The 23,139-nt window shown below is 37.5% G+C and overlaps 3 protein-coding genes and 1 pseudogene across 12 annotated transcripts; all 4 read left to right on the top strand.

Annotated features, from left to right (window-relative positions):
- Positions 1 to 406: 406 nt before the first annotated feature.
- Positions 407 to 3,326, top strand: LOC18012619 (cell division control protein 2 homolog 1). 10 transcript variants are annotated; one of them, XM_024151179.1, is made up of 5 exons: positions 407 to 853; positions 1,827 to 1,960; positions 2,048 to 2,168; positions 2,423 to 2,626; positions 2,791 to 3,325. In XM_024151179.1, exons 2-5 carry the CDS (start codon positions 1,938 to 1,940, stop codon positions 3,028 to 3,030), a joined length of 588 nt encoding a protein of 195 aa, XP_024006947.1. In that variant the 5' UTR covers positions 407 to 853; positions 1,827 to 1,937; the 3' UTR covers positions 3,031 to 3,325. The 10 variants fall into 10 exon arrangements, 7 of the variants coding, with proteins under 7 accessions (XP_024006947.1, XP_024006945.1, XP_024006946.1 ...); XM_024151177.1 differs by having other exon boundaries at positions 1,240 to 1,960; XM_024151178.1 differs by having other exon boundaries at positions 1,232 to 1,960.
- Positions 3,327 to 10,450: 7,124 nt separating this feature from the next.
- LOC112083428 lies at positions 10,451 to 13,061 on the top strand (annotated as a pseudogene).
- A 1,656-nt stretch (positions 13,062 to 14,717) lies between these two features.
- On the top strand, positions 14,718 to 18,322 carry LOC112083427. The gene is made up of 9 exons (XM_024151452.1): positions 14,718 to 14,870; positions 14,989 to 15,493; positions 15,689 to 16,120; positions 16,209 to 16,290; positions 16,376 to 16,442; positions 16,527 to 16,712; positions 16,806 to 16,866; positions 16,965 to 17,134; positions 17,456 to 18,322. Exons 1-9 carry the CDS (start codon positions 14,718 to 14,720, stop codon positions 18,320 to 18,322), a joined length of 2,523 nt encoding a protein of 840 aa, XP_024007220.1.
- Positions 18,323 to 19,532: 1,210 nt separating this feature from the next.
- LOC112083426 lies at positions 19,533 to 20,772 on the top strand. Its single transcript, XM_024151451.1, has 2 exons — positions 19,533 to 20,688; positions 20,732 to 20,772. Exons 1-2 carry the CDS (start codon positions 19,533 to 19,535, stop codon positions 20,770 to 20,772), a joined length of 1,197 nt encoding a protein of 398 aa, XP_024007219.1.
- The last annotated feature ends 2,367 nt before the right edge of the window (positions 20,773 to 23,139 follow it).

The raw sequence follows: 23,139 nt of genomic DNA, 5'->3' as shown, positions 1-23,139 counted from the left end.
TGGGCACTGATAAAACACCTGAAGCCATTCTGGAGAAGAAGATGGTTAAGCGTCAGAATACTGCAGTGACTAAGGTTCTTGTTCAGTGGAAGGGCTACCCTCCTAATCAAGCGACATGGGAGTTCTACAAAGACTTCATGGCGAAGTATCCAGAGTTTCAAACTTGAGGACAGGTTTGCTGTCGAGAGGAGAGTATTGATATCGGATTCTCCTTACTCTCCTTATCCACCTTTATGATTTATTGCTTGAATAAGTTTGGTTGAGAACCTTAGTAGTATTTCGGTTTAATTTCCTGGTTTTTATTGTACCGATCGCGTGTGGACTCGTGCGTGCGTATCTTGTCACACCTTATGTACCGCCTAAAGGCCTTTTGCAGAAAGTAATCAGAATCATTTTTATTCCCAAATCTATCTTTTCTCTCTCATATCATCATCAACCTCTTTCCACCTGAATCTGGTGCTCCGAGACGATCTCTTCTCTTTCGTAGATCATCTTCTAGCCCTTATTCTCCTTTCCCCGAGTTCTCGGTGAGCTTCTGGATCGGAATCATCTATCCTACTCGATTTACTGTTTCAGCAATTGAGGCAGAGAGATTGAACGAGCATAAACGACGACTAAGGGAGGGGTCTATCGGAATCATCACGATGATGAAGAAGAAGAAGACGAGAATCTTTGTACAGTCTGTCTGTTCTTAGACTAAGGGAGGGGTCTATCGGAATCATCACGATGATGAAGAAGAAGAAGACGAGAATCTTCGTACAGTCTGTCTGTTCTTAGAATCTTCGTACAGTCTGTCTGTTCTTAGACTTTTGATCTCTTCAGCGAAGGTGATGAAGATCTTCACTCCGAAAAGGTCAGTATATTGGATTTTTACCCCCCAAAATTTGAGGATTAGATTGTCTAGTCGATTGTACTGTCTGGAATTGTGCTTATTAGTATATGTGTTGATAAATGCAGTAGTAGAAGTTGAAAAGGGTTTAAGTGATTCAAACTGCATTCAAATTGAATTGTGTATTTGGATTTGATAAAGTGCTGCTTCGTGGAATTTAATCAGCTGCTTATTCAACCTCATGTAGCGTGATGTATGTGTTTCAAACATTTCATTACCTATTGACTCACTCACCCTATAGTCTATTTATATACAGTGAGGTACACAACGTATCTTAATAATTTCACACCGGATTTTAAAATTTAAGTTTACAACTCAATGAACTTCCTCTTACCTTTAAAGTTTTACAGCATATCCGACCCTGAGATAGGAATGTCCTGTTGAGGCGACGCTCTTACTTGAGACACAGGCGATTATGTTGCAAGTACACATGAAAATAACCAAAGGGGTTAGAGTCAGTAAATTCCAGTAGCTTCATTGACGCTGCTTTCGTTTGCAACATTCACTATGTTGTGCGTCACTTATTATGCTTGAGCCTTGATGTTTGTTTGGATTGGAGAAATGCAAATTCGCTGATTTTGTTCTATTTTTCTGATTTATTCTATTTGATTTTATATTGTTTCATTTTCTCAGTCTGACCAAGGAATCAAATCACAGTTCCTTTTTCATTTTTTCTTTCTTCCATGTATAATCAAACTCGGTTGTGGAATGTGCGCATATAGGCTGTCATGCCTCATCATCAAACTGCCGGGGAAATTTTCGCTTATCCGTGTTGTTACATTCAGTTTTACAAGGATGAATATACTTCAGCTTCTTTATTCTAGAATTGATGGATCCGGTTGATGAAATGATCATTTTTTTTCAGTTCATAGTCACTGGTTACTCTTTGACGAATCTCAGTTTGAATACTCATACTAATAATGGTGTGGTGTACAAGGCATGAGACAAGGTGACCAATGGGACAACAGCTTTGACCGAACTCCGGTTCGAGTAGGACGATGAAGGTGTACTTATTACAGTAACTGGAGAAATCTCCATCTTGAAAGAAATGCAGCACAACAACATTTTCAAGTATGAAGTTAATACCATTGTTTAAAACTAATGCAGCATGAATCTGGTGAACAATGCTGGTGAAAAATTTTGGTTGACGCTTTGGAGGTTGCAGGATGTAGTGCCCAGCGAGAAGCGTTTATATTTGGTTTTCGAGTATCTGGACTTGGATCTCAAAAAGCACATGGACTCATGTCCTGAATTCTCGAAGGATCTACATATGATCAAAGTGAGTGCTAAGAAACTTTGGGCATTGTTTAAATTATGTGCTTAATGCATTTTCATGTGAAGCCACTTCTTAAATAAACAAACCAGATACTCCTAAAAATAATTTAATGTTAAGCTGTTTGGTTTGTCATGAATTCATGATGCCATAAACTTCCTTTTGGTAATTATGACACATCTATTTGCTTAGTTTCGCTGAATATTATTAATTTCTAAGCGATGTAATATCGTCTTGATGTGTTTTAGTACTTGATACAGGCTGATCAGAGCTGTTCATTTACTGTTGCAGACATATCTTTACCAGAATCCCGTGGAATTACGTATTGCCACTGTCACATGGTTCTTCATCATGATCTAAAGTCACAAATTTTGTTGACTGATCGCCACACGAACTCACTAATGCTTGTAGATTTTGGACTGCCCAGAGCATTCGGTATCCATGTCAGGACATTTACTTATGAGGTAACAAACATTCTACTTTCTTGGTATTATGTTTCTGTAGTGAATCTTATGACATGGCTTCATCTCTTCTTGGTTGTAGGTAGTTTAGATGTGTTACGATGTTTCTGGTTTTGATGTCTGGACCTTATCCATTACACTTTTGTAACACTTGGGTTTTACTGCAGGAGATAGGATTAGATAATGAGGCTATAGTTGAGAAGAAGGATGAATACGCTGATAATGTAGAACCGGTTTCAAAGAATAAGTCCAAGAAAATGAAAAAGAAGAAAGGCAAAGAAAGTTATTCTAATGTGGCAAAAGCTCAAATCACTTTGGATGAAACTTTAGAAGCATTTTCTGTCGATGCTAACTCTAAGCAAGAAATGTTTGAGGAAACAAAAGCACATTCTGATTCTGCGAAATAGATCCCAAGTATTGAAATATTCAAAACGAGTTGAGGAGAATGTATGGTTCAAAGGTCGTTACATTTGTTAGGTACCTTCATAAGGCACATACAAGAATAAACATTTGTTCTCCTTTTTGGATTTGTGAGGCTTTCCCAAGGATGACAACTTTAAGAGTTTGTTTTATAGTTTGCTCATTGTTCATCTTGGGCATTTTAAATCAGAAGAAGAATGATCACTGATCTTCAGTTCATTCAGCGGCTTGGACAAAGTAACTATATAAAGCCGTTAAGGGCACCATTGTATTTCTACTCTGCTACATTTAGAATATGTAGGTGAATCCATTTTCTTTGTTTAAGAATTAGAAACATGACAGATGTGGGTACAACAGTCTCCATGTTTCATCACAATATTTGACCTAAAAAACTGCCTCATCTTTCGCATGTGTACGTTACGTCTCTCGAGGTAACAAACCAAAGGATAGCATATTGAAGTTGCAGGTCTTAAAAGAATTATCAGAAGAGTTGAGCTTAACTGATTAAGCTTTTATAGGAACGCATGCTAGAATGTATCTCCGATATTTAAAAGAAACCTCCAACTATAAATGATGGCATGGAAGATCAAAAACATAGAATCATCTTAAACATAAGCATAAAGACAGAAATATGGGATGGTTAAGACTTAAAAGTGTCATCTTAAACATAAGCATAAAGACATAAATATATTATTCGGCCTCAATACCAAATATTAGAGTTAAAATCGACATTTTGTTTTGGTTATCTAATTAGTTATCACAAATTTAAATTTTTAAAACATTCTAAGAATACTACTGCTGTCCCAAACAACTTCTCAGTGCAACTAATAATTAAGAGAGTGACAAAACCAGAAGTTCGTCACTTAATCAAAATTGTTTTTTTTTTAAAAGAACATGATAAATTATAGTCTTAAATCATGAACTATTATAGTATCAAAACTTCTGGAAATGTACAAAACTTATACAATGTTTATAGTTTAATTTCTAGAATTATTTAAATATAAAGAATTGTTTTTACGAATTCCAGCTCAATTGATAAAAAACAGTTGGGCTAAAATACTTTGATTTCTTACATTTTCACAAATATAATTTTTCTTTTAAATTATTAGAATCACATATAATTCTAAAGATAGTATAAAATACTCTCTCCGTTTTCAAACTGTAAGATATTTTACAAAAGGCACAAAAATAAATAAATCTACATTTTTCAAAAAAAAACATCATTTAATGTTATAATTACGTACAATTTAACCAATTATAAAAATAATCAAATAAGATAATTGGAAAAACATTATTTAATAAATTTTTAAAAAGATTGAAATATGAGAACATCTAATATTTTAAAATAAATTTATTTCCTAAAACATCTTTCATATTCAAACAAAATAAGTACTACATAACATAAAGATGCGCGGAACAACACTAGCCAAATGTTATTATATGCATTATTTCTTACATTATAGTCAAATATTTTTTTAGGGAATAGCGTCAAGAGTTAGTGAGTTACAAAGGATAAGGATATTGATGTTACCGTCTCTAACTTATTTTTGTTTTCTTCAAGTAACTAACATACTAAAGCTAAAGTTAGGGAAATAGTTACAAAATCTCGCAAATCTCAAATTTCCCATAATTGGCCAAAATAATACCCTAAATTATTGCTCACCAAATAGTTTATTAAGTTTGAATCGATCAAGCCATTTTGGATCCACGAAAGTAAACATCAAGAGTTTTATTTAGTTACAATGTTCTTTTCATCGAATTTCAAACATAAATCTCCAAAATCATTTCGCAAAACCAAAATTCTCAATTTTTTTTCCAATCTGATTCAAAACCAATCTTCAAATTTCAATTAGGTATCTTATGATTTCGAATGAAGCTACCCAGTAACCGGCTATCCAAGTTTAGAGGCAAACTTAGAAGTTTCTTTTACTTTTTTTTCCTCACAAAAAAATATTAAGATTTGGTGATACAGTAACTAGAGAACAAATAGAAAAATCATTTTAAGCATATGCGTATATAATTTAATGAAACGGTTAGGAAGCGAAGACTGTTCAATCTATTTAGAAACAAAGATTGTCCAATATGTTTGCAAACGTTTAGTGGAAGGAAAAATGTCAACTCTCTACCATTGCAACCATATTTTTCATTATGAATGTATTGTACAATGGATAATAACAATCCAAATTGTCTAATATATGCACACATTGTTTTAATAAAAAAAATCCTATGCAGCCTATAATTACAATAATAAAAGAATATGAGAAAAGAATACTAACATCTGAATATTACAAAATATAATAACTTAAGCAAATAATTAAAGAAAACACCGCGCGTAGCGCGGACAATCCACTAGTCTTATATATAAAACGTGATCAATTCTCTCCAGCTGATCGCCACGTCAGTACGGAAGAGAGCGACACATGTCCTCTACAAATCTTAGTTTAAAAAAAAAACCTTCTCTTGAAAAAACTTCAGAAAGAAACGTCTTCTCTTCCCCATTCCTTACGAGTCTCCCCGAGAAGGTCTTTAGAGGTTCTGATCACGCCGGACTTTGTTCTGACAGAGCTTAACTGTTGCCATTGTAAGATTTTGAGTTCATTATCAGTTCGAGAAAAACCCATGTAAAATTCAATCTCCAGATTCCTCTGTTCTTCAAAGATTGGGTTCGATTGGGGAACCTTATATCAAGTTTTTATAAATGTATGCTTAAGTAGGGTATTAAGGAAAATTATCTTCTTCATTATTGAACAAATGAGATTACAAAGTTCAATATCTATACATGGAAAGCAAAAGGAAACTTAACCATGATTGTACCAATACATTAAACCGGTATTTACTCTAATACACCCCACTCAAGCCTCTGAAATCAAGACAGGTTCAGGTGGATCAGAATCCAAGAATAGACTGTTACTCGAAACCTTCTTTGTATCAGGATGGAAGAGGCTTGAAATGGACATACGTTGGAGGAGTGAATGGAAAGGTCCAGGGTGAAGTGGTTTCGTCAAAATGTCAGCGTGCTGATTAGAGCTCGAGACATGGAAGAGTTTCAAGAAACCACACTTGACTTGATCCCGGACAGTATGGCAGTTAACTTCTATGTGCTTCGTCCGTTCATGGAAAACGGGATTTGTTGCGATGTGCATTGCAGATTTATTGTCGCAGAAGAGTTTAGCAGGTGCTTGAACTTCGATCTTCAAATCCTTAAGAAGTTGATCCAACCAGAGCAATTCACAAGGCGCAAGAGCCATGCTTCTGTATTCTGCTTCTGTGCTACTACGGCTCACGGTCTGCTGTTTCTTTGACTTCCATGTGATCAAAGATTTGCCAAGATATACACAGAAGCCTGAGATAGACCTTCTTGAATCGGAACATGTAGCCCAATCTGCAGCAGTGAAACCGTTTAAGCAGATATCAGAGTCAGAAGCATAGAAAATTCCTTGACCTGGATTAGACTTCAAATATCGCAAGACACGATAAGCAGCCTGGAGATTGAGATCCGTCGGGCAAGACAAGAACTGACTCAGATAATTCACAGCAAAGGTAATATCAGGGTGTGTGATCGTCAAGTAAAGGAGGCGTCCAATAAGAGCTCGGTATGATGAAACATTATCCAGTAATGTGCCCGAGTCCTTACTGAGATGTACCGTAGGATCCATAGGAGTATTACTCGGCTTGCAGGCCAACATCCCAGTCGAGGCCAATATGTCCAGCGCATACTTCCTTTGGCATACTGAAATACCAGAAGAGTTACGAGCTATCTCCAACCCAAGGAAGAACCGAGGAGCACCCATGTCTTTGATCTCAAAAGCTCCATGGAGGGCGTCTTTGAGAAGCTGTAACTCAGAAGCACTGTTAGAAGCGATTAGTATATCGTCCACATATACCAATAACGCTGTAAGAGAAGTCTTTGTTTGCTTAACAAAAAGCGTATTATCACCCGGAGATTGACAATAACCAGCCTGTAAGACCACGTTTGAAAAACAATGGTACCATTGACGTGATGCTTGTTTCAAGCCATATAAGGACTTATGAAGAGGACACACGGGATTAGGAGGAAGAGAACCTGGTTGAGCTGGTGTATAACCTTGTGGAAGACTCATGAAGATCTCTTCATCACCGTGCAAAAAGGCATTTGTGACGTCCATTTGTGTGAGAGTCCAGTTGAAACGAGAAGCCAATCCCAGTATCAGTTTGACACTTGCCAGCTTAGCCACTGGTGAAAATGTGTCGATGTAATCAATCCCTTCCTGCTGTGTGTATCCGTTGGTAACTAATCGTGCCTTATAACGTGCCACAGACCCATCGGGATTATACTTGATTGTGTACACCCACTTGCATCCAATAACATGTTTACCCGGAGGCAAAGACTCAACACTCCATGTTCCTTTAGTCTCAAGAGCTGCTAGTTCACCATCCATGGCTTTTGGAAAGTGAGGATGAGCCATAGCTTGCTTAAAAGTCTGTGGTTCTGTTTCAGTTGTGCAAGAAAGAGCAAAGGACTGATAGGAGGGATGGAGGTTAGAATATGATAACACAGAAGAAAGAAGATACCGAGTTGTTGAAGGAGTAGAAATTTGAGTGAAATGGCAATGAAAGTCAGATAAGTAACCTGGAGCTTTCACCTGTCGTTTGGGTCTCCCAATGGGTAGTGCCACTTGTCCTGTACCAGTAGTTACAGTCTCCGGTGATGTCGATGCAGCACTAGAGTGTGATGCAGATGATGCATGATTTGTATTAGGACTAGAATGAACAGTCCTAGATGTATTATGAGTATGGGATGTAGGAATGCTATCATCTAAGATTACTGGAATGAGCATAGGCATTATGGATTCACCAAACAAATCAGGAGAAGAAGAAAAAGATGAACCTAGATTTTTGTATGGAAAAATTTGTTCATGAAAAATCACATTACGAGAGATACTTACCTCATGAGTCTCGATATGAACTTTGTAACCTTTGTAACCAGGTGGATATCCTAAGAAAACACAAGGCCTAGCAAGAGGAGTAAATTTATGTCTATCTTTTTCTAGAGTAGAGACATAACAAAGGCAACCAAATGATCGAAGAAAAGAATACTCAGGTCGTTTATGAAAAAGGATTTCATATGGTGATAATTTGTTCAAAACCAATGAAGGAGTTCTATTTATCAGAAAGACAGCTGTGAGCACACAATCAGACCAATAGATGAGAGGAACATTGGATTGAAATAAGAGAGCCCGAGCAACATTTAATAAATGCTGATGTTTACGTTCTACAACCGAGTTTTGTTGTGGTGTGTAGGCACAAGAAAAATAGTGTGTCATGCCATGTTCTTCAACAAGTTCAGTAAAAGCGAGTTCGGGTGCATTATCACTCCTAATTGCTTTAACATTCATTTGATATTGAGTTTGAACATGTTAAGAAAAATGGGAAAGACAGTTGAAACATCTCTTTTATTACAAAGCATATACACCCAAGTGACTCGTGTACAATCGTCAACTAAAGTAAGAAAGTATTTATATCCTTCAACAGACTCAATAGAAAAGGGGCCCAAATATCTAGGTGAACTAGTTCAAATGGGGAAGCAGACAAGTGATTATTAGAGACAAACGGCAAACGTTTTTGCTTAGCTGAGTTACAGATTTCACAATGAGATACACATAATGGAGAACCTGTAATGTGTTGAAGCTTTGCAGAAGACGGATGCCCTAGTCGTTGATGCCAAAGTAAACTATCGGTAGATAAAGAACCACAGAAGTTCACAGAAGATGGTACTGCAGTTTCCAAGATGTAGAGGTTGTGAATGACAATGCCTCTACCAATCGTCAAGTCCTGAATATGGTCCTGTAGAAAACAAGAATCCGGATAAAAGTGAGCAGAACATTGCCTATGTTTCAAAAGAGTACTAACACTCAACAGATTAAATTTGAAAGTCGGAACAAACAAAACATCATGCAAAGCTAAATCATGCGAGATATGCACTGTGCCTGTGTGACTAATAGGAACTCTAGTGCCGTTAGGAAGAGAGACTGTAACTCCTGTTACAGAAAAAGTTTCACTAAACACCGTTAGATCCGAACACACATGACTAGTAGCCCCACTATCAATTATCCAACTTCCAGAGGGAAGGATAGAATATAGAGTGGAAAGGCATTGGTGATTAAAGGTGAATGTATGATTTTCATATCTGAGGTTAATAGAGGGAAACACAATTGAAACAGTACCAGAAGTAGATGTGGCAGCCATGGCTCCATGTTCAGTGATAGTAGCCGTAGGAGAAGAAATAGACGCTTCAGATGATCTAACCTGAGCAGATAGGTGATCAATGAGAGACTTAACTTGTTCCGAGGAAAACTGGCTCAAATCCAAACTGCTGGAAGCCGAAGTAGACGTCACTGCATTTGCCACTGCACCAGGTTTGTAAGAGGTTGACCATTCTGAAACTGTGCATAAGAAGATTGTTGTGGAAATGCAGGACGTGGTCCATTCTGAGTGGGACCTCGCGGCTGAAAGGGCTGAGAAGCCTGTTGTTGTTGTTTCTGAGCCATCTTGTGTCCTGGAGGATACCCATTGATCTTGTAACACTTCTGTATAGTGTGACCAGATCGTCCACAATGTGTAAAAACAGGGCGCTGAGGAGGCCGATATGAAGCAGCATAAGCCATATTCTCATTTGGACCGTAATATCCACCATTCGGATTGTCAGTTGATCCAACATAATATCCAGAGGTAACATCAGAAGGAGCAGACGTCTGAAAAGCAACATTTTCTATCTTTGTTGACGGTTTGATCGACTTCTGCCTCTCATCTTGAGTTACCATGTTGAAAACATCCTCTATTGAGGGAATAGGCTTAAGCATCAGTATATGACGTCTTGTAGGTTCGTAGACTTCATTAAGTCCCATCAAGAACTTTGTAACTCGGCTCCTCTGTTGAAGTTGTTCCCACAATTGAGCAGCATTGCACTCACACTTGCCGCAAGTACATACGGGCAATTCCACATAGTTTATGTATTCCTCCCATAACGTAACCAATTCGGTATAGTAAGAGCTAACGTCAAGAGGACCTTGCTGAATCGAACTTAATCTTTGTTCTATTTCGTAAACTCTAGGAGCATCATCCTGCTTAAACCTAGATAAAAGATTCTTCCAGATAGCCTCAGCAGTAGACATAAAGAGTAAACTCTGACCTATTTTCTTGGAAACAGAATTCATAAGCCATGTCGCAACCATGTCATTGCAGCTAGACCAAGCACCAACATCTCGGTGATTATCAGATGGTTTAGGGATCGTACCGTCTATGAAGCCAAGCTTGTTTCTGACATTGAGTGCCATCCGAACAGATCGGCGCCAAGAATGAAAATCAGAACCTGAAGCGAAGCGATCGGATACTAAGACGAGACCGGAATGATCGGACGCATGAGGTAATATGGATTCTCATATTGATCGAGAGGAGAAACATTGGGAATCGCTGTGGATGGATTATTCGATGCCATTTCTAATGCAGAAATTGAAATCGAAGAGAACAATTCAACGCGAAAGATTGAAAGCCAAGTGAAAACGCGATGAATTCAGGTCAAGAATAGAAGGAAAATCGAAAAGAAAACGATAAGAACAAGAAACAAGAAGAAATCAAACACAGCGAGAAGAAATCTGGAGAGGAAATCGACACACAGTTGAGAAATCGATAAGCTCATAGCTCGTGCGAGGCTCAAAATCAGATTTCGCGAAGCTCGAAGAAGATGAAAATGGCGGAAATTCTCTAATTTCTGTTAGAGTGCTCTGATACCATATTAAGGAAAATTATCTTCTTCATTATTGAACAAATGAGATTACAGAGTTCAATATATATATACATGGAAAGCAAAAGGAAACTTAACCATGATTGTACCAATACATTAAACCGGTATTTACTATAGGGTTTCATGAATAATTGGGAGCAATTTGATTATATTGGTTAACATTCTGGGCTAGAGATATGTCTTCGTCCTGTCCTGAGCCGAAAATCTAATAAGCAAAAGTTTTGGCACCGCGAAAACAGTTTCAATTACCGATTTCAGGGTCAAACCAACAGACCAAGGTGATTTATCTCTCTCTTTTTTTTGTATCTCGATTGGTTTCTTCGTAAGGATTTTGAGAATTGGAAAGAATTGAAGAATCCATTGCTTGCTCAGTTCCGTAGAGAGAAATTGAGAGCAGCTGAGGTTGGTAAAGGTTTGGCAAAGAACGGAAAGGCTCAAAACCTTGCTTAACAACACTGGCTTGAAGCGGTATGTTTGTGACTAATCTCAGTTTCGTTTATGAACTTTCTTCCAACAGATTGACCCAAGACATCGGTATGGACACAACCTGCACTTTTACTACAACAAATGGCTCCACTGTCAGAGTAGAGAACCTTTCTTCTACTGGTGATTTCTTCCCACCTATTCATTATCTTTTCTTTTCTTTTTTTGTCCTGAATCAAGTAACTAAACTTAGAAATGGGTTTGATTCAAATGTTGCAGGCTTCATACTGGCGAGGGGAAAGAAGTAAATCTTGTGGAGAAATGTCCTCGATTGAAACTAAAACAACATTGCATTAAGTATCTTGGTCAGGTTAGTATCCATTCTTTTTATCTCTGCTCAAGAAGTAACTATGCCCAGGAATTAGAACTTGTTTCTTATTGTTGTCATCTTTATGTTTTGTGTAGATGGAAAGGAAAGCTTATGAGGTGGTTGTGGAAGACGGCAAGTTCTAAGAATTTCTCGATACATTCTTTGTCATTTGACATTTTGATGGCTATGTTCTGAGAATTTTTGGTATGGGACTGGAGAATGTTAAAGCTCTCACGACTTAGTTCTGAGATCCTTGGTTTAAAATCTTTTCCTATTGTATTTTCGCCAAATTCAGTCGCAGTGAATATATATATATATATATATATATATATTGAGCAATTGAGTTGGAGGATTTGTTGGGATTTGCCTTAATGTACTCACAATTCTTTGATCACAGGGCAATGTATTGGAATCGACGACCAAAAGTATCAAAAACTGAAGATAAAATCCAAAGAAAGAGCTCAATATGAGAAGGGTGCTATTGTGGAAGTCAGAAGTGAAGAAGCTTACACGGGTTCTTGATATTGTGCACGTATACTTAATTTATTAGGTGATGCTAAGTACATTGTTGAACACTTGAGATTTTCCAGAGCTGGCGACGAGTCTATCCCTCTGAGAGATTTGGTAGAAGCCCAGAACATAAGACCAGTTCCTCCTTCACAACTCTCGCCTGTTGCACGCTATGAACCAGGGGATGAAGTTGATGCTTGGTTCAACAAACGGTGGTGGATCAGCAGGGTTTCCAAAGTGCTCGCATGAGGTTCAACGTACTTAGTCTATTTCATCTCCACGGGTGAAGAATTGACTGTCCTACATTTCAATTTGAGGCCCCGGAAAGAGTGGATCAATGGACGATGGATTAATTCTTACAAGTATGGCTACTACATATAATGTCTTGCTATTAACTAATCTTGTTAATTATTTGTTGAATACAGGTGTTTACACTGTTATAACTCTCACAGTTTGTGCGTTCCTTTTTGTGTACAGGGAGAATGCTTCAAACCTCCATGGAAGAAGCTGAAATCTTGTAAGAGAGCAAAGAAGGTGTTAAACAACGGAATGATGGTGGAAGTTAGAAGCGATGAACGAGGTTTCGAAGGCTCATGGTACTCTGAGAAGATTATAAGCTACTTAGGGGAAAAACAGATACACCGTTGAGTATCAAACACTGAGATGGAAGAGAGTTTTTAAAGGAAGAAGCAAGAGGCCTAGATATAAGACCTAATCCTCCTCAACTTATTCAAAGGGCGTGTCGATATGAATTGTTAGAAGATGTGGAAGCTTGGTTTAACGATGGATGGTGGTCTGGTCGAGTTTATAAGATAAACAGCAACTACACGCGATATGGTGTCTACTTCAAAACGACTGATGAGAGATTGGAGTTTGCTTACACTGATCTAAGGCCTTGCCAAGTTTGGAGAAAAGGGAAATGGAGCCGGGCTTAAGATTGAGAAGAAGATGACTTATAGTAAGTGGTGATGAAGAAGATAATTAACGTGACTTGATTATAAATTTGTTGTTAAAAATTGGTTGTATGACATTTTAATGTTGGTGATGTGGTTAATTTTCTTAATATATGTTTTCTTCTCCAATGCTTACGTTCTTTTTTTTTTCCTTGTGTTTTCTGGTCATAGTTGAATATTTTTTTTGGAAGAAACCGTTTTATTGAATTTCTTAGATATAACTACAGTTAGAAGTCTAGAACTCCAAAAAAAGAAAAAAAAAATCAGAATAGTGTTTGTAAACTTCAATTGACTATAAATTAATCATACTAAAATTATTGACGTTATTAAAGGACAAAAACCACTAACACCAAAATGAAATAACAGCAAATATACTTCAGACATGTACACATTAAAATGCAAGTTTGGTAGTTTATTTTACTGCTTTGAATAGGAGATGAAAAGGAGTAATATTTTAATAGAAATACCAAAGAACTAAAATACGGGAAACATGATCGGTTATTAAAAATAAAGAATTAAACAATTAAATAAAGACAGAAGAAATTATAATACCATGGTAAATAAATTTGCAACAAATACTATTTATTCAAATAAAATGTACACAATTATAATTAGTTACTTCCGTTCTAAACCACAAATTTGCATTGTAGCTTCCCTTAAATAAAGGTTATTTTCAACTTAAATAAGAAAATAGTTATTGATTTAAAAACATTATTTAAACAAAAATAAAAAATTATCTGTGCGTATGCGCGGGCTTTCACCTAGTTTTTTTAAAACGTCAAAGTTGATTTTTTGTTATTTCAGATTGAGGACGTTAAAACTAAACATCTCAAAACCACTTAAGCATGTCTAAATCAAGTAAATTAGTGTTTTTATTTGCATTATCTGTCTAAGAAGTAATACTTAGGAAGATCTTCTTGAATTTAAATAAAAAAGTAGAGGTTATTTGGCGCCAAAATTTAGGCTAATTGATCTAAAAATTAATAAAAATATCTAATTAAGAAAAAATATACATTATTAGTTTAAATTTCCAATTGTTAAAAGAAAGCACCAGTGTCACATCAGTGGCACGTCAAAAATATTTTAAAACAATTCTAGCTACTAAAAATTTATATCTAATACAAAATATATATTATTATATTATTATATAAACTGTTTAACTTCGGGAAACGGGATTTACAGTAAAAACAAAAACAATTACAGTAAATTAAACTAGACGCAGACACTCAAAGGTCACTCCTTTGAACAACATGTCACAAAACCCTATAAGCAAGCAAAAATCGCCAAGAGAAGAAGAAGAGTCTTGCATCCACAAATCGTTGTATCTCCTCTCTATCTCTCTCTACTAATGGCACCGAAGAAGGAAAAAAAAACTGCTAATCCTCGCTTAGTCTCTTCGAAGGAAGACGAAGAAGAAGAAGAGTCTCACTCTTTTAAGCCATCACATACTGATGCAAAAGACACTCACGTTGAGGTTAGAAGTGAAACCACTATACTATTGTCTCTTTTGTTTCCTTAATTAGTTGTAATTTTTCAAAGTACGTCTCTTTTGTTCTGTTGTTGATTTTCTCCTATGATTATGATGAGATCTGCTTGTTTTGATTGTCAGAAAAGTGAAAGCGAGGAAGACATTTGTTGATGTGGAAGAAGAGCACGAACAGGAAACCAAAGCCTGAGATTTCCCATCCTAAGAGCTCGACGGCCAAACGCTCTTTGGAGAAAGCAGACCATGATGAGGTTAGGAAGAAGAAGAGGTCAAAAACAGAGAAACAGAGGATAGAAGCAGCCTTCGTTTGAGAGAGTGTTCACTGAAGAAGATAGTGTAGCTTTGCTTCAAGGCTTTCTTGACTTCAACTCTACTAGTGGAGACCCTTTTAAGGACAAGGACAGATTTTATGGTTTTGTTAAGGAACGGATCAGTGTTAACGCTAGTCAAAGCCAGGTAACAGACAAAGTTAGAAAGCTGAAGCAAAATATTGCTAACACTGTGAGAAAGTCTATTCAAAAGGGAAAGGGTGGAGAAGACAATATTGTGTTTTCTAGAGATGTTAAGCAGAAAGTGTTTGAATTGTCGAGAAAAATATGGGGAAGCGATGGTGCTTTGCCTTCCAAATCAATGAAGAAGCTTGGAGGAAAACAGAATATTGAAGAAGAGGAAAAACCAAGCACTCCACTATCTTCTGGTGTAGAGTTAGTCTCATACTGGAAGGCAGAGAAGAATCATTCCCTGGCTTTAGATGAAGCTACGGCACTTGCGTATTGGAATATGGCTGCAGATGGAAGAAAGAAGAGAGCTTTAGAGGAAATGCTGAAGAGGATAAAGGCAAAGGAAATGGAGCTATGTTTGGAGAGGAGCACACTTGTGACCGACACCTTGAATTTTATTTGCAAAGAAGACATTGGATCCTCTTCTGGTAAGTTTTGAGCTATATTGGTGGTTTTTCTTTTAACTCTTTTGGTATGCATTTCGGGACTTCAGTTTATAGTGAAACTAATTATATTGTTAAGTCTCGGTAGATATTTTGTGTATGATCTTTTCTTGGATTCTTGCTTGTGTTGAAGACTGGTTTTCTAATGTGACTACTGATTATATGTTTGATAATATGTAGGAAACGTTGATCCCATGTTGTCACAAAACGAAGCAGCGGTTGATGTTAGCAATGGGAATGAACGAAAAGAAACAGTGGTTGATCATGTTAACAAAGAGACTTGTATTGCACCAGACGATGGAATCAATAATGTTGAAACCGGTTTACAAGATATTGAAGAAGAGAAAGATGTTTGTGAAGACTTGGAGATAGAACAGGAAGAAGCTGATGATGTTGTCGCAAGTGATGCAAACATAGAAGAGAAAAACGAAGCTTCTGTTACATCAGATGCGATAGAGAAGGAAGAAGTTGCTTGTGTTGCTTCAGATGGAATCAAAGAAAGATCTGTCTCTAGGAAAAAACTTCTTGTTCTTGATCTTAACGGATTGCTTGCAGATATAGTTTCTACTCCCGCAGTTTCTAAACCGGACATTATTATCAAAAGAAGGGCAAGTAAGTTTTAAAATCTTTTGCAAGTCCACACTAATACTCTACTAATTGAAATATCACTTACTTGTCTGCATTTTTTGTTTTTGTGAAGTTTTTAAGAGACCTTTCTGCGAAGAATTTCTCAAGTTCTGCTTTGACAAGTTTGAAGTTGGTATCTGGTCCTCGAGAAAGCAGTAAGAACGTTACTCACAGTTCACACGTTTTCCATATATAAAAGATCATATGTGTAAATAGATTAAATATTTCGATAACTTACAGAGAAAATGTTGAAGGAATCACTGAGTTCTTGCTTGGAGATATGAAGAGTAAATTGTTGTTTTCTTGGGTAAGTGTTTCTTTACAGGCCTTCTCCTGTTCTTTTATTTTTTTCTTTAGAAACTAACTTTATCTAATTTTGCCATTGTTGCAGGACATGTCTTATTGTACTAAGACCACTCTTACGACCCTTGAAAATAGGCACAAACCTGTTGTGTTCAAGGATCTAAACAAGCTCTGGGAGAAACAACATAAAAAACTTCCATGGGAAGCAGGTGATTACAACAAAACCAACACGGTTTTGCTCGACGATTCTCCTTACAAGGCTTTGCTAAACCCGGTAAGCTTTTTTTTTGCTGCATCTTCTTATACAACAACAATTTTTTTGGCTTATTGATAGATGTTTTAACCCTTTTTGAATGGAATTTAACAGCCATATACTGCAATATTTCCTCACTCATACCACCATCAGAACAAGAAAGACGCATCTCTAGGTAAAACTTTTTTAGTGAATCTATCTCTTATACAGAAGAGCAAGAATACAGTAATCTTTGTTGTTTAGTTCTTGAAAATCTTCTACACTGGAATTCAGGTAATGGTGGTGATCTGAGACTTTATCTGGAGAAGTTGGTGGAAGCCGAAAACGTTCAAGATTTCATCAAGATGAATCCTTTTGGTCAAGAATCTATTACGGAAGCAAGTGATTCTTGGGAGTTTTACAGACTAGCGATTCCTAATAGCACTTGTGCATCTAAGAACCTGGTACGGTAGAAAAACAAAGGATTTTTTGGTAACGGTTGTGCCAAAACACAATCTTAGGTTTTCAGGCGAAAACACAAACTTTTGTTCTGAAACTTGCATCCGTTTTTGCACGTTCAAGACTATGTTGTGTTTTTGGTTTCAGGATTTGACTTGCACAGAGTTTCTTGCCTTTTTTGCTTGAAACTGAACCTGCTTAGAAATGGGATGTCACATGCACACACATACCACATGGAATAATAAGCTTTTAGACAAAAACCACAACGAAGTTGTCCTATTTAAAGTGCTTCAAGTTCTGAGTCTTTTGCATATGTTTATTTGCAGAGGAGCAACGGAGATGATGGAAAAGAGAGTTTTGCGGTTGGAACTTGGGAGGAAAAAGAAGTGATAAGCCGAGAGGGACATATGAAGCTTAAGACAAATGTCATTTTTGCTTCCATCGATCAGAGAAGCAAGCAAGCAGGTGGTGAGAGTGCATGCACCGTTCTTGTAGCGGTTATAGCTGATTGGTTTAATAAGAACGGTAATCTCATGCCGAGTAAGTCTCAGTTCGATAGTTTGATCAGAGAAGGCTCGTTAGAGTGGAGAAAACTCTGCGAAAACGAAACGTACATGCAGAGATTCCCTGACAAGCATTTCGATCTAGACACTGTGCTACAAGCAAAGGTCCGGTCTTCTTTAACTGTTGTCAACGGGAAATCCTATACCGGGTTTTTCCAGCCTGAAGGGATGACCAACGAGGGAAGACTCGAGTTTCTGCAACAAGCAATGTCATTTGATAGTATGTGGGATGAGATTTTTAGTCTCGATGATGAGAGTGATGTTTATATTGTGAGTTGGAATGATCACTTCTTCGTCCTGAAAGTTGAAAAGGAAGCTTACTATATCATTGACACATTTGGAGAAAGGCTCTATGAAGGTTGTGATCAAGCTTACATTTTGAAATTCGACGATAAAACCATCATCAGCAAGAATCTTGATGGATCAGAATCAGAGATTGTTGTGTGCAGAGGCAAAGAGTCATGTAAAGAGTATATTAAGAGTTTCTTGGCCGCAATACCGATTAGGGATTTGCAAGAAGATATCAAGAAAGGATTAGCCTCGACCGTTCATGTTCATCACCGTTTACAGATTGAGTTTCATTACACAAAGATGACTACAGACGCAGAAAATTGTGGTCTGAAGAGTTAAGCAGAGAGAGAGGCTAACGTTTTGTTGAGGTCATTGTAAGTTTTTGTAACTCTCTACATTTTGGTCTAAAGAATAGAGAGCAAATGATATTGCAAACACTGTGACTAGAGACCATCGCTATGCTTCTTACATTGCTCAACTTCTTTGTTGCAAAATCGAATCGCTGATGAGGCTGCTAAGGCTAGTTGAGTGGTCTCTGTTTACCTGGTCTTTCCTCTCTGTTTTTTTTATGTCCATGGTTTTTGCCCTTCTCTTATATGGTTTTTTAAAGGTAAATTAGTTATAGTACTCTATTTCTCAAGTCTGTAACATGGGTTTTAGGGTACCTACTGGTATTCTTCCTTTTGTAACCCATTTTCCTATCTGAATAAACTCAGCGTTAAAAAATGAGAATAGAGAGGAAAGCTCTTGCAGGGGAAAAAAAAATTGTTTAGATTATGTTAATTGCAGTGGTTAGTAGTTTCATTAGTGGATTGAACCAGAGGTAAAAGTAGCCTTTTTGCATTGCTCAATGGCTTATTAAGACTTTTAATTTTTGGGGTAGCAAACAATTAATTTTCTTTCTTCTTCTCTCTGAGTTTATGGGGTTTGTTTTTTTCTTAACTTAATATTTGGAATTAATGTGTCTACTGAAACTCCAAATATGTTATGTGTGTTTGGAGCTATGTTAATAAAATATCAAAATACTATGTTAAGAATCCAAAAAAAACTGTCACAAAATTTAAAATCAGCTACACATTTTATTTCATATTTTCTAAAAATTAGAAAGCAAGCTCTTGTAGATGAAAAAAAAAACTAATTTAAATTATGCGTATTGATGAGGTACGGCAAGAAGTGATTGTATAGCTGACAGAAAACATATTTTCTTTAAAAAGAAAGCAAAATGACGATTTCATCAAGTCTCTCTGTCTGTGTTAGAGGGTTTCCTTTTTAACAAGATCGAGCTTTTGAGTGGAAAAAACACTTTCCCTTTGTTAATTCTTATCCAGTTACCTTGGTTTTTGAGCTTTTTCTCTGGAATCCTTCCCTTGACCTAGTGTTTGTGGCTGTTCTTGAGATCTTAAATCCATTATATCTTTCCTTCCGTTTAAAATCCTCTATCCCACCTTCTTGAAATCTTGCTGTTTCAAAGTGGTATATAGCAGGTGTCGTGAGGGTTTGAAAGTGGTTGTTGTTGGTGTTATTCTGTGAGGTTAAGATGTCAGCAGCGATGGATAAAGCTCTCATGGCGATGTCTCTTGAAGAAGAGGACCTCCCATTTGATCTTCTAGACCTGCCTGAGTATAGCTCCTGTGAGAAGAATGTATTCAGTGTGATAGGAAGGCTTCTTAATCCTGACTGTCAAAAAATGGCGAATCTCATTCTTGACATGCCTCGTAAATGGCTAAAGCAGGATAGAGTCCGTGGAGTGGCTTTATCTAAAGAAAGATTTCAGTTTATCTTCCAAACTGAACAAGATATGGAAGAGATTATGAAGAAAGGGCTTTACTGTTTCAACGAGTGGGCTCTAGCTATGGAAAAATGGGTGGACCACCCGCCAAGTGATTATCTGCAGTTTGTGGAAATATGGGTTCAGATCCGCAATATTCCGGTTAACCATTACACTGAAGAAGCTATTACAGCATTTGGGGATATAGTTGGTCAAGTGGTGGAAGTTGCTTTCGACCCAACCAAATCTCAAAGTCGTGGTTTTGTGAGAGTAAAGATAAGATTTGATGTGTCTAAACCGCTTAGGAAATCGAAGGTAATCAACCTTCCGAAGGGTGGAGGTCAGGTTTCAATTGAATACTTCTATGAGAGAGTCCAGAAAAGATGTTATTCTTGTCAGCGATTAACTCATGAGCAGAGTGTTTGTCCGTTGATCATAAAGAAAAGACTTGATCAAGCAGTGGATAGAAGATTGGGGCGTGAGTCTGAAAAAAAGATTCCTGAGTTGATCTTGAAAAAGGATGACCCGTTATATGGGGTTCTTAAGGAAGAACAAGTTGGAATTCATCCAGTTTTGGGTCGTCCAAAAATTGCTGCTGAAGTTCTTGAAGGTATGCGTCAATATCTTATGGTGGTGGAAGGTGAGGAAAGGAAAATCAGAGAGGAAAGGGTCAAGAAATCGGTTGCTGATGCTGAATGTTCGTTGGCTTCACAAAAATCGATATTGAGACTTGAACCTCCTCCGGTAATTACTAGAGACACTCTTAAAGGGAAGGGGATTGTGTTTGGCTATGATTCATCTGACGCGTCGACCCAATCAGAAATGATTAAACCGAATAGCCAAAAGCTTATGTCTTCAGCGATGCTATCAGGAGCAGGAAGTAGCTGGGCTCTGGGAAATCCCACTTTGAATAAAATTAATCCAAATGATGAAGAGGGTTATGGTTCTATTAACTCTCATTTTGGAACTACGGGTAACAGGGGTGGCTCCTTTGGGGCTAGTCCTTCCGGATCCAAAATGAAAGTGAACAAACCAAGGAAGAGACCAGGTAAAAGAGTTAGAAAGATTAATGGAGCCTTGGCGGATCTAGTTGGAGAAGAAGTTAAGAAAAAGGAAGGTACGATTAAAGGCATCACTGAGAAGAGAAAAGATAAAGAAAAATTGGAAGGAGTCTCCAAAGCTGCGAAGCCAAATACTCATGAGATGGTCCCAAATGAGGGACTGTCCAATATCCAATGAGTATTCTGAGTTGGAACTGCCAAGGATTGGGGCGGCCTCAAGATTTGACAGTTCCTCGGCTGATGGAGATGCGCAAAAAGCATTTCCCGGATATCTTATTTTTAATGGAAACAATGAATTCAAGGAATGTTCTTGTAGATATGCAGGAGTGGTTGGGTTATGACTTTGTTTATACGGTGAATCCGATCGGCAAGTGTGGTGGACTTGCATTGTTCTGGAAGAAATCAGTGATGGTAAATATTGAGTTTGTAGATAAGAACGTCATGGATCTCCATGTACAGTTGGGATCCTTCAAGTTTTATGTTACATGTGTTTATGGAAATCCAAATTTCAGTCTCAGATCAGGAGTTTGGGAAAGACTTTTGAGGATTGGTATTCTGAGAAAAGAAAGTTGGTGCATGATTGGCGACTTCAATGAAATATTGAGCAATGATGAAAAGATAGGAGGTCGAAGGAGAGCTGATAGCTCCTTTATTCCATTCGCCAATATGCTGTCTGGGTGTAACATGGATGAATTACCAAGCACGGGTAACGGATTCACATGGGGTGGTAGGAGATATCAATTGTGGGTTCAATGCAAACTGGACAGATGCTTTGGGAACAAGGAATGGTTCAAGATGTTCCCAGCAGCTAATCAAGCTTTTCTGGATAAAAGAGGTTCTGATCATAGACCGGTGCTGGTATCGCTGATGTCTTCACAAGAATCATATCGTGGCTCTTTCAGATTTGATAAAAGAATGCTTCATCAACCTCTTGTTAAAGAAGCGGTGACTCTAGCTTGGAATGACAATTCTTCTAATTCTAATGTCAGTGTTGCTGATAGAATCCGCCGTTGTCGTCGTGCCTTGAGTAAATGGAAAAGAGATAATGTCGCTAATTCTAGAGAGAGAATTGACATGCTTCAATCTGAGTTGGAAAAAGAGTGTTCGGATTTGACTCCCTCCTTCTTCACAATGGAGAATCTTAAGAAGGATCTTGTTGGAGCTTACCGTGATGAAGAATTGTTTTGGAAGCAGAAAAGTAGATCCAAGTGGTTAAAGGAAGGAGATAATAACTCTAAATTCTTCCATGCCTCTGTTAAGGCTTCTAGATCTAGGAACAGTTTGGTGATGCTGTTGGATAGTAATGGAATCCAACACTTTGATAAAGCATCGAAAGGTGAAATTGCGGTTGATTATTTCAGGAATCTCTTTACATCCTCTTCCCCCAGTGAGGATCATGATTTCTTCGATGGTTTTGAGCCCAGAATCACATCAAGTCTTAACAGAGTGCTGATAAGTGAAGTCTCTAAAGAAGAAGTTAAAGCTGCCTTTTTTGCGATCAAAGGAGCAAGTGCTCCTGGTGCAGATGGAATGACAGGAATTTTTTTCCAACAATATTGGGAAATTATTGGCCCTAAAGTCACCGAGGAAATCTTGAAATTCTTCCAAGGTGGAACCTTCCCTAAAGAATGGAACTTTACCCAGATTTGCCTTATCCCGAAGAAAGACAACTCTCCTCTGATGTCTGACATGAGACCTATCAGTTTGTGCTCAGTGCTGTACAAGGTTATTTCAAAAATCTTGGTGTCAAGAATCAAACCTCATCTGTCCGAAATTATATCACCGAATCAATCAGCTTTTGTTCCTGAGAGATTGATTAGTGATAATATTCTGATTGCTCATGAAGCTGTTCATAGCTTGAGGACTCACGGTTCAATATCAAAGAATTACATGGCAATCAAATCTGACATGTCCAAAGCTTATGACAGAGTTGAGTGGAGCTACTTGCGATCATTATTATCTGCTTTGGGCTTCCATACCAAATGGATTGATTGGGTGATGTTCTGTGTTACATCAGTTTCTTACACGGTCATCATCAATGGACAGGCTCATGGGGTGGTGGAACCTCAAAGGGGAATCAGACAGGGTGATCCTCTCTCTCCTTTTCTTTTTGTGTTATGCACTGAAGGGCTGACTTTTCTGATGAATCAAGCGGAGAGAGATGGTCTCATCAATGGTATTCAATTCTCCTCTTCGGGCCCTGCTATTCACCACCTCTTGTTTGCTGATGATAGCTTGTTCATGTGCAAAGCTAGCGAAGATCAATGCCTAACTATTCAAGAGATTCTTAAATCTTATGAAGGAGCCACAGGTCAAACCATCAATTT

Source organism: Eutrema salsugineum, unplaced genomic scaffold, assembly GCF_000478725.1.
Source record: "Eutrema salsugineum unplaced genomic scaffold, Eutsalg1_0 scaffold_6, whole genome shotgun sequence".
Classification (NCBI taxonomy): Eukaryota; Viridiplantae; Streptophyta; class Magnoliopsida; order Brassicales; family Brassicaceae; genus Eutrema; species Eutrema salsugineum.
Note: the sequence above shows the minus strand (reverse complement) of the source record. Positions and strands in the feature narration are given on the sequence as shown.

What these genes read in the sequence shown, in the direction of transcription:
- LOC18012619 (XM_024151179.1), top strand. Translation starts at nt 1,938, where the DNA reads ATGCAGCACAACAACATTTTCAA. An exon ending in CAGCACAACAACATTTTCAA is followed by an intron (nt 1,961 to 2,047) that starts GTATGAAGTTAA and finishes GACGCTTTGGAG; the next exon opens with GTTGCAGGATGTAGTGCCCA. An exon ending in TCAGGACATTTACTTATGAG is followed by an intron (nt 2,627 to 2,790) that starts GTAACAAACATT and finishes GTTTTACTGCAG; the next exon opens with GAGATAGGATTAGATAATGA.
- LOC112083427 (XM_024151452.1), top strand. Translation starts at nt 14,718, where the DNA reads ATGTGGAAGAAGAGCACGAACAGGAAACCAAAGCCTGAGATTTCCCAT. An exon ending in TATTATCAAAAGAAGGGCAA is followed by an intron (nt 16,121 to 16,208) that starts GTAAGTTTTAAA and finishes GTTTTTGTGAAG; the next exon opens with TTTTTAAGAGACCTTTCTGC. An exon ending in GTAAATTGTTGTTTTCTTGG is followed by an intron (nt 16,443 to 16,526) that starts GTAAGTGTTTCT and finishes CCATTGTTGCAG; the next exon opens with GACATGTCTTATTGTACTAA.
- LOC112083426 (XM_024151451.1), top strand. Translation starts at nt 19,533, where the DNA reads ATGGATAAAGCTCTCATGGCGATGTCTCTTGAAGAAGAGGACCTCCCA. An exon ending in TAATCCAAATGATGAAGAGG is followed by an intron (nt 20,689 to 20,731) that starts GTTATGGTTCTA and finishes TACGGGTAACAG; the next exon opens with GGGTGGCTCCTTTGGGGCTA.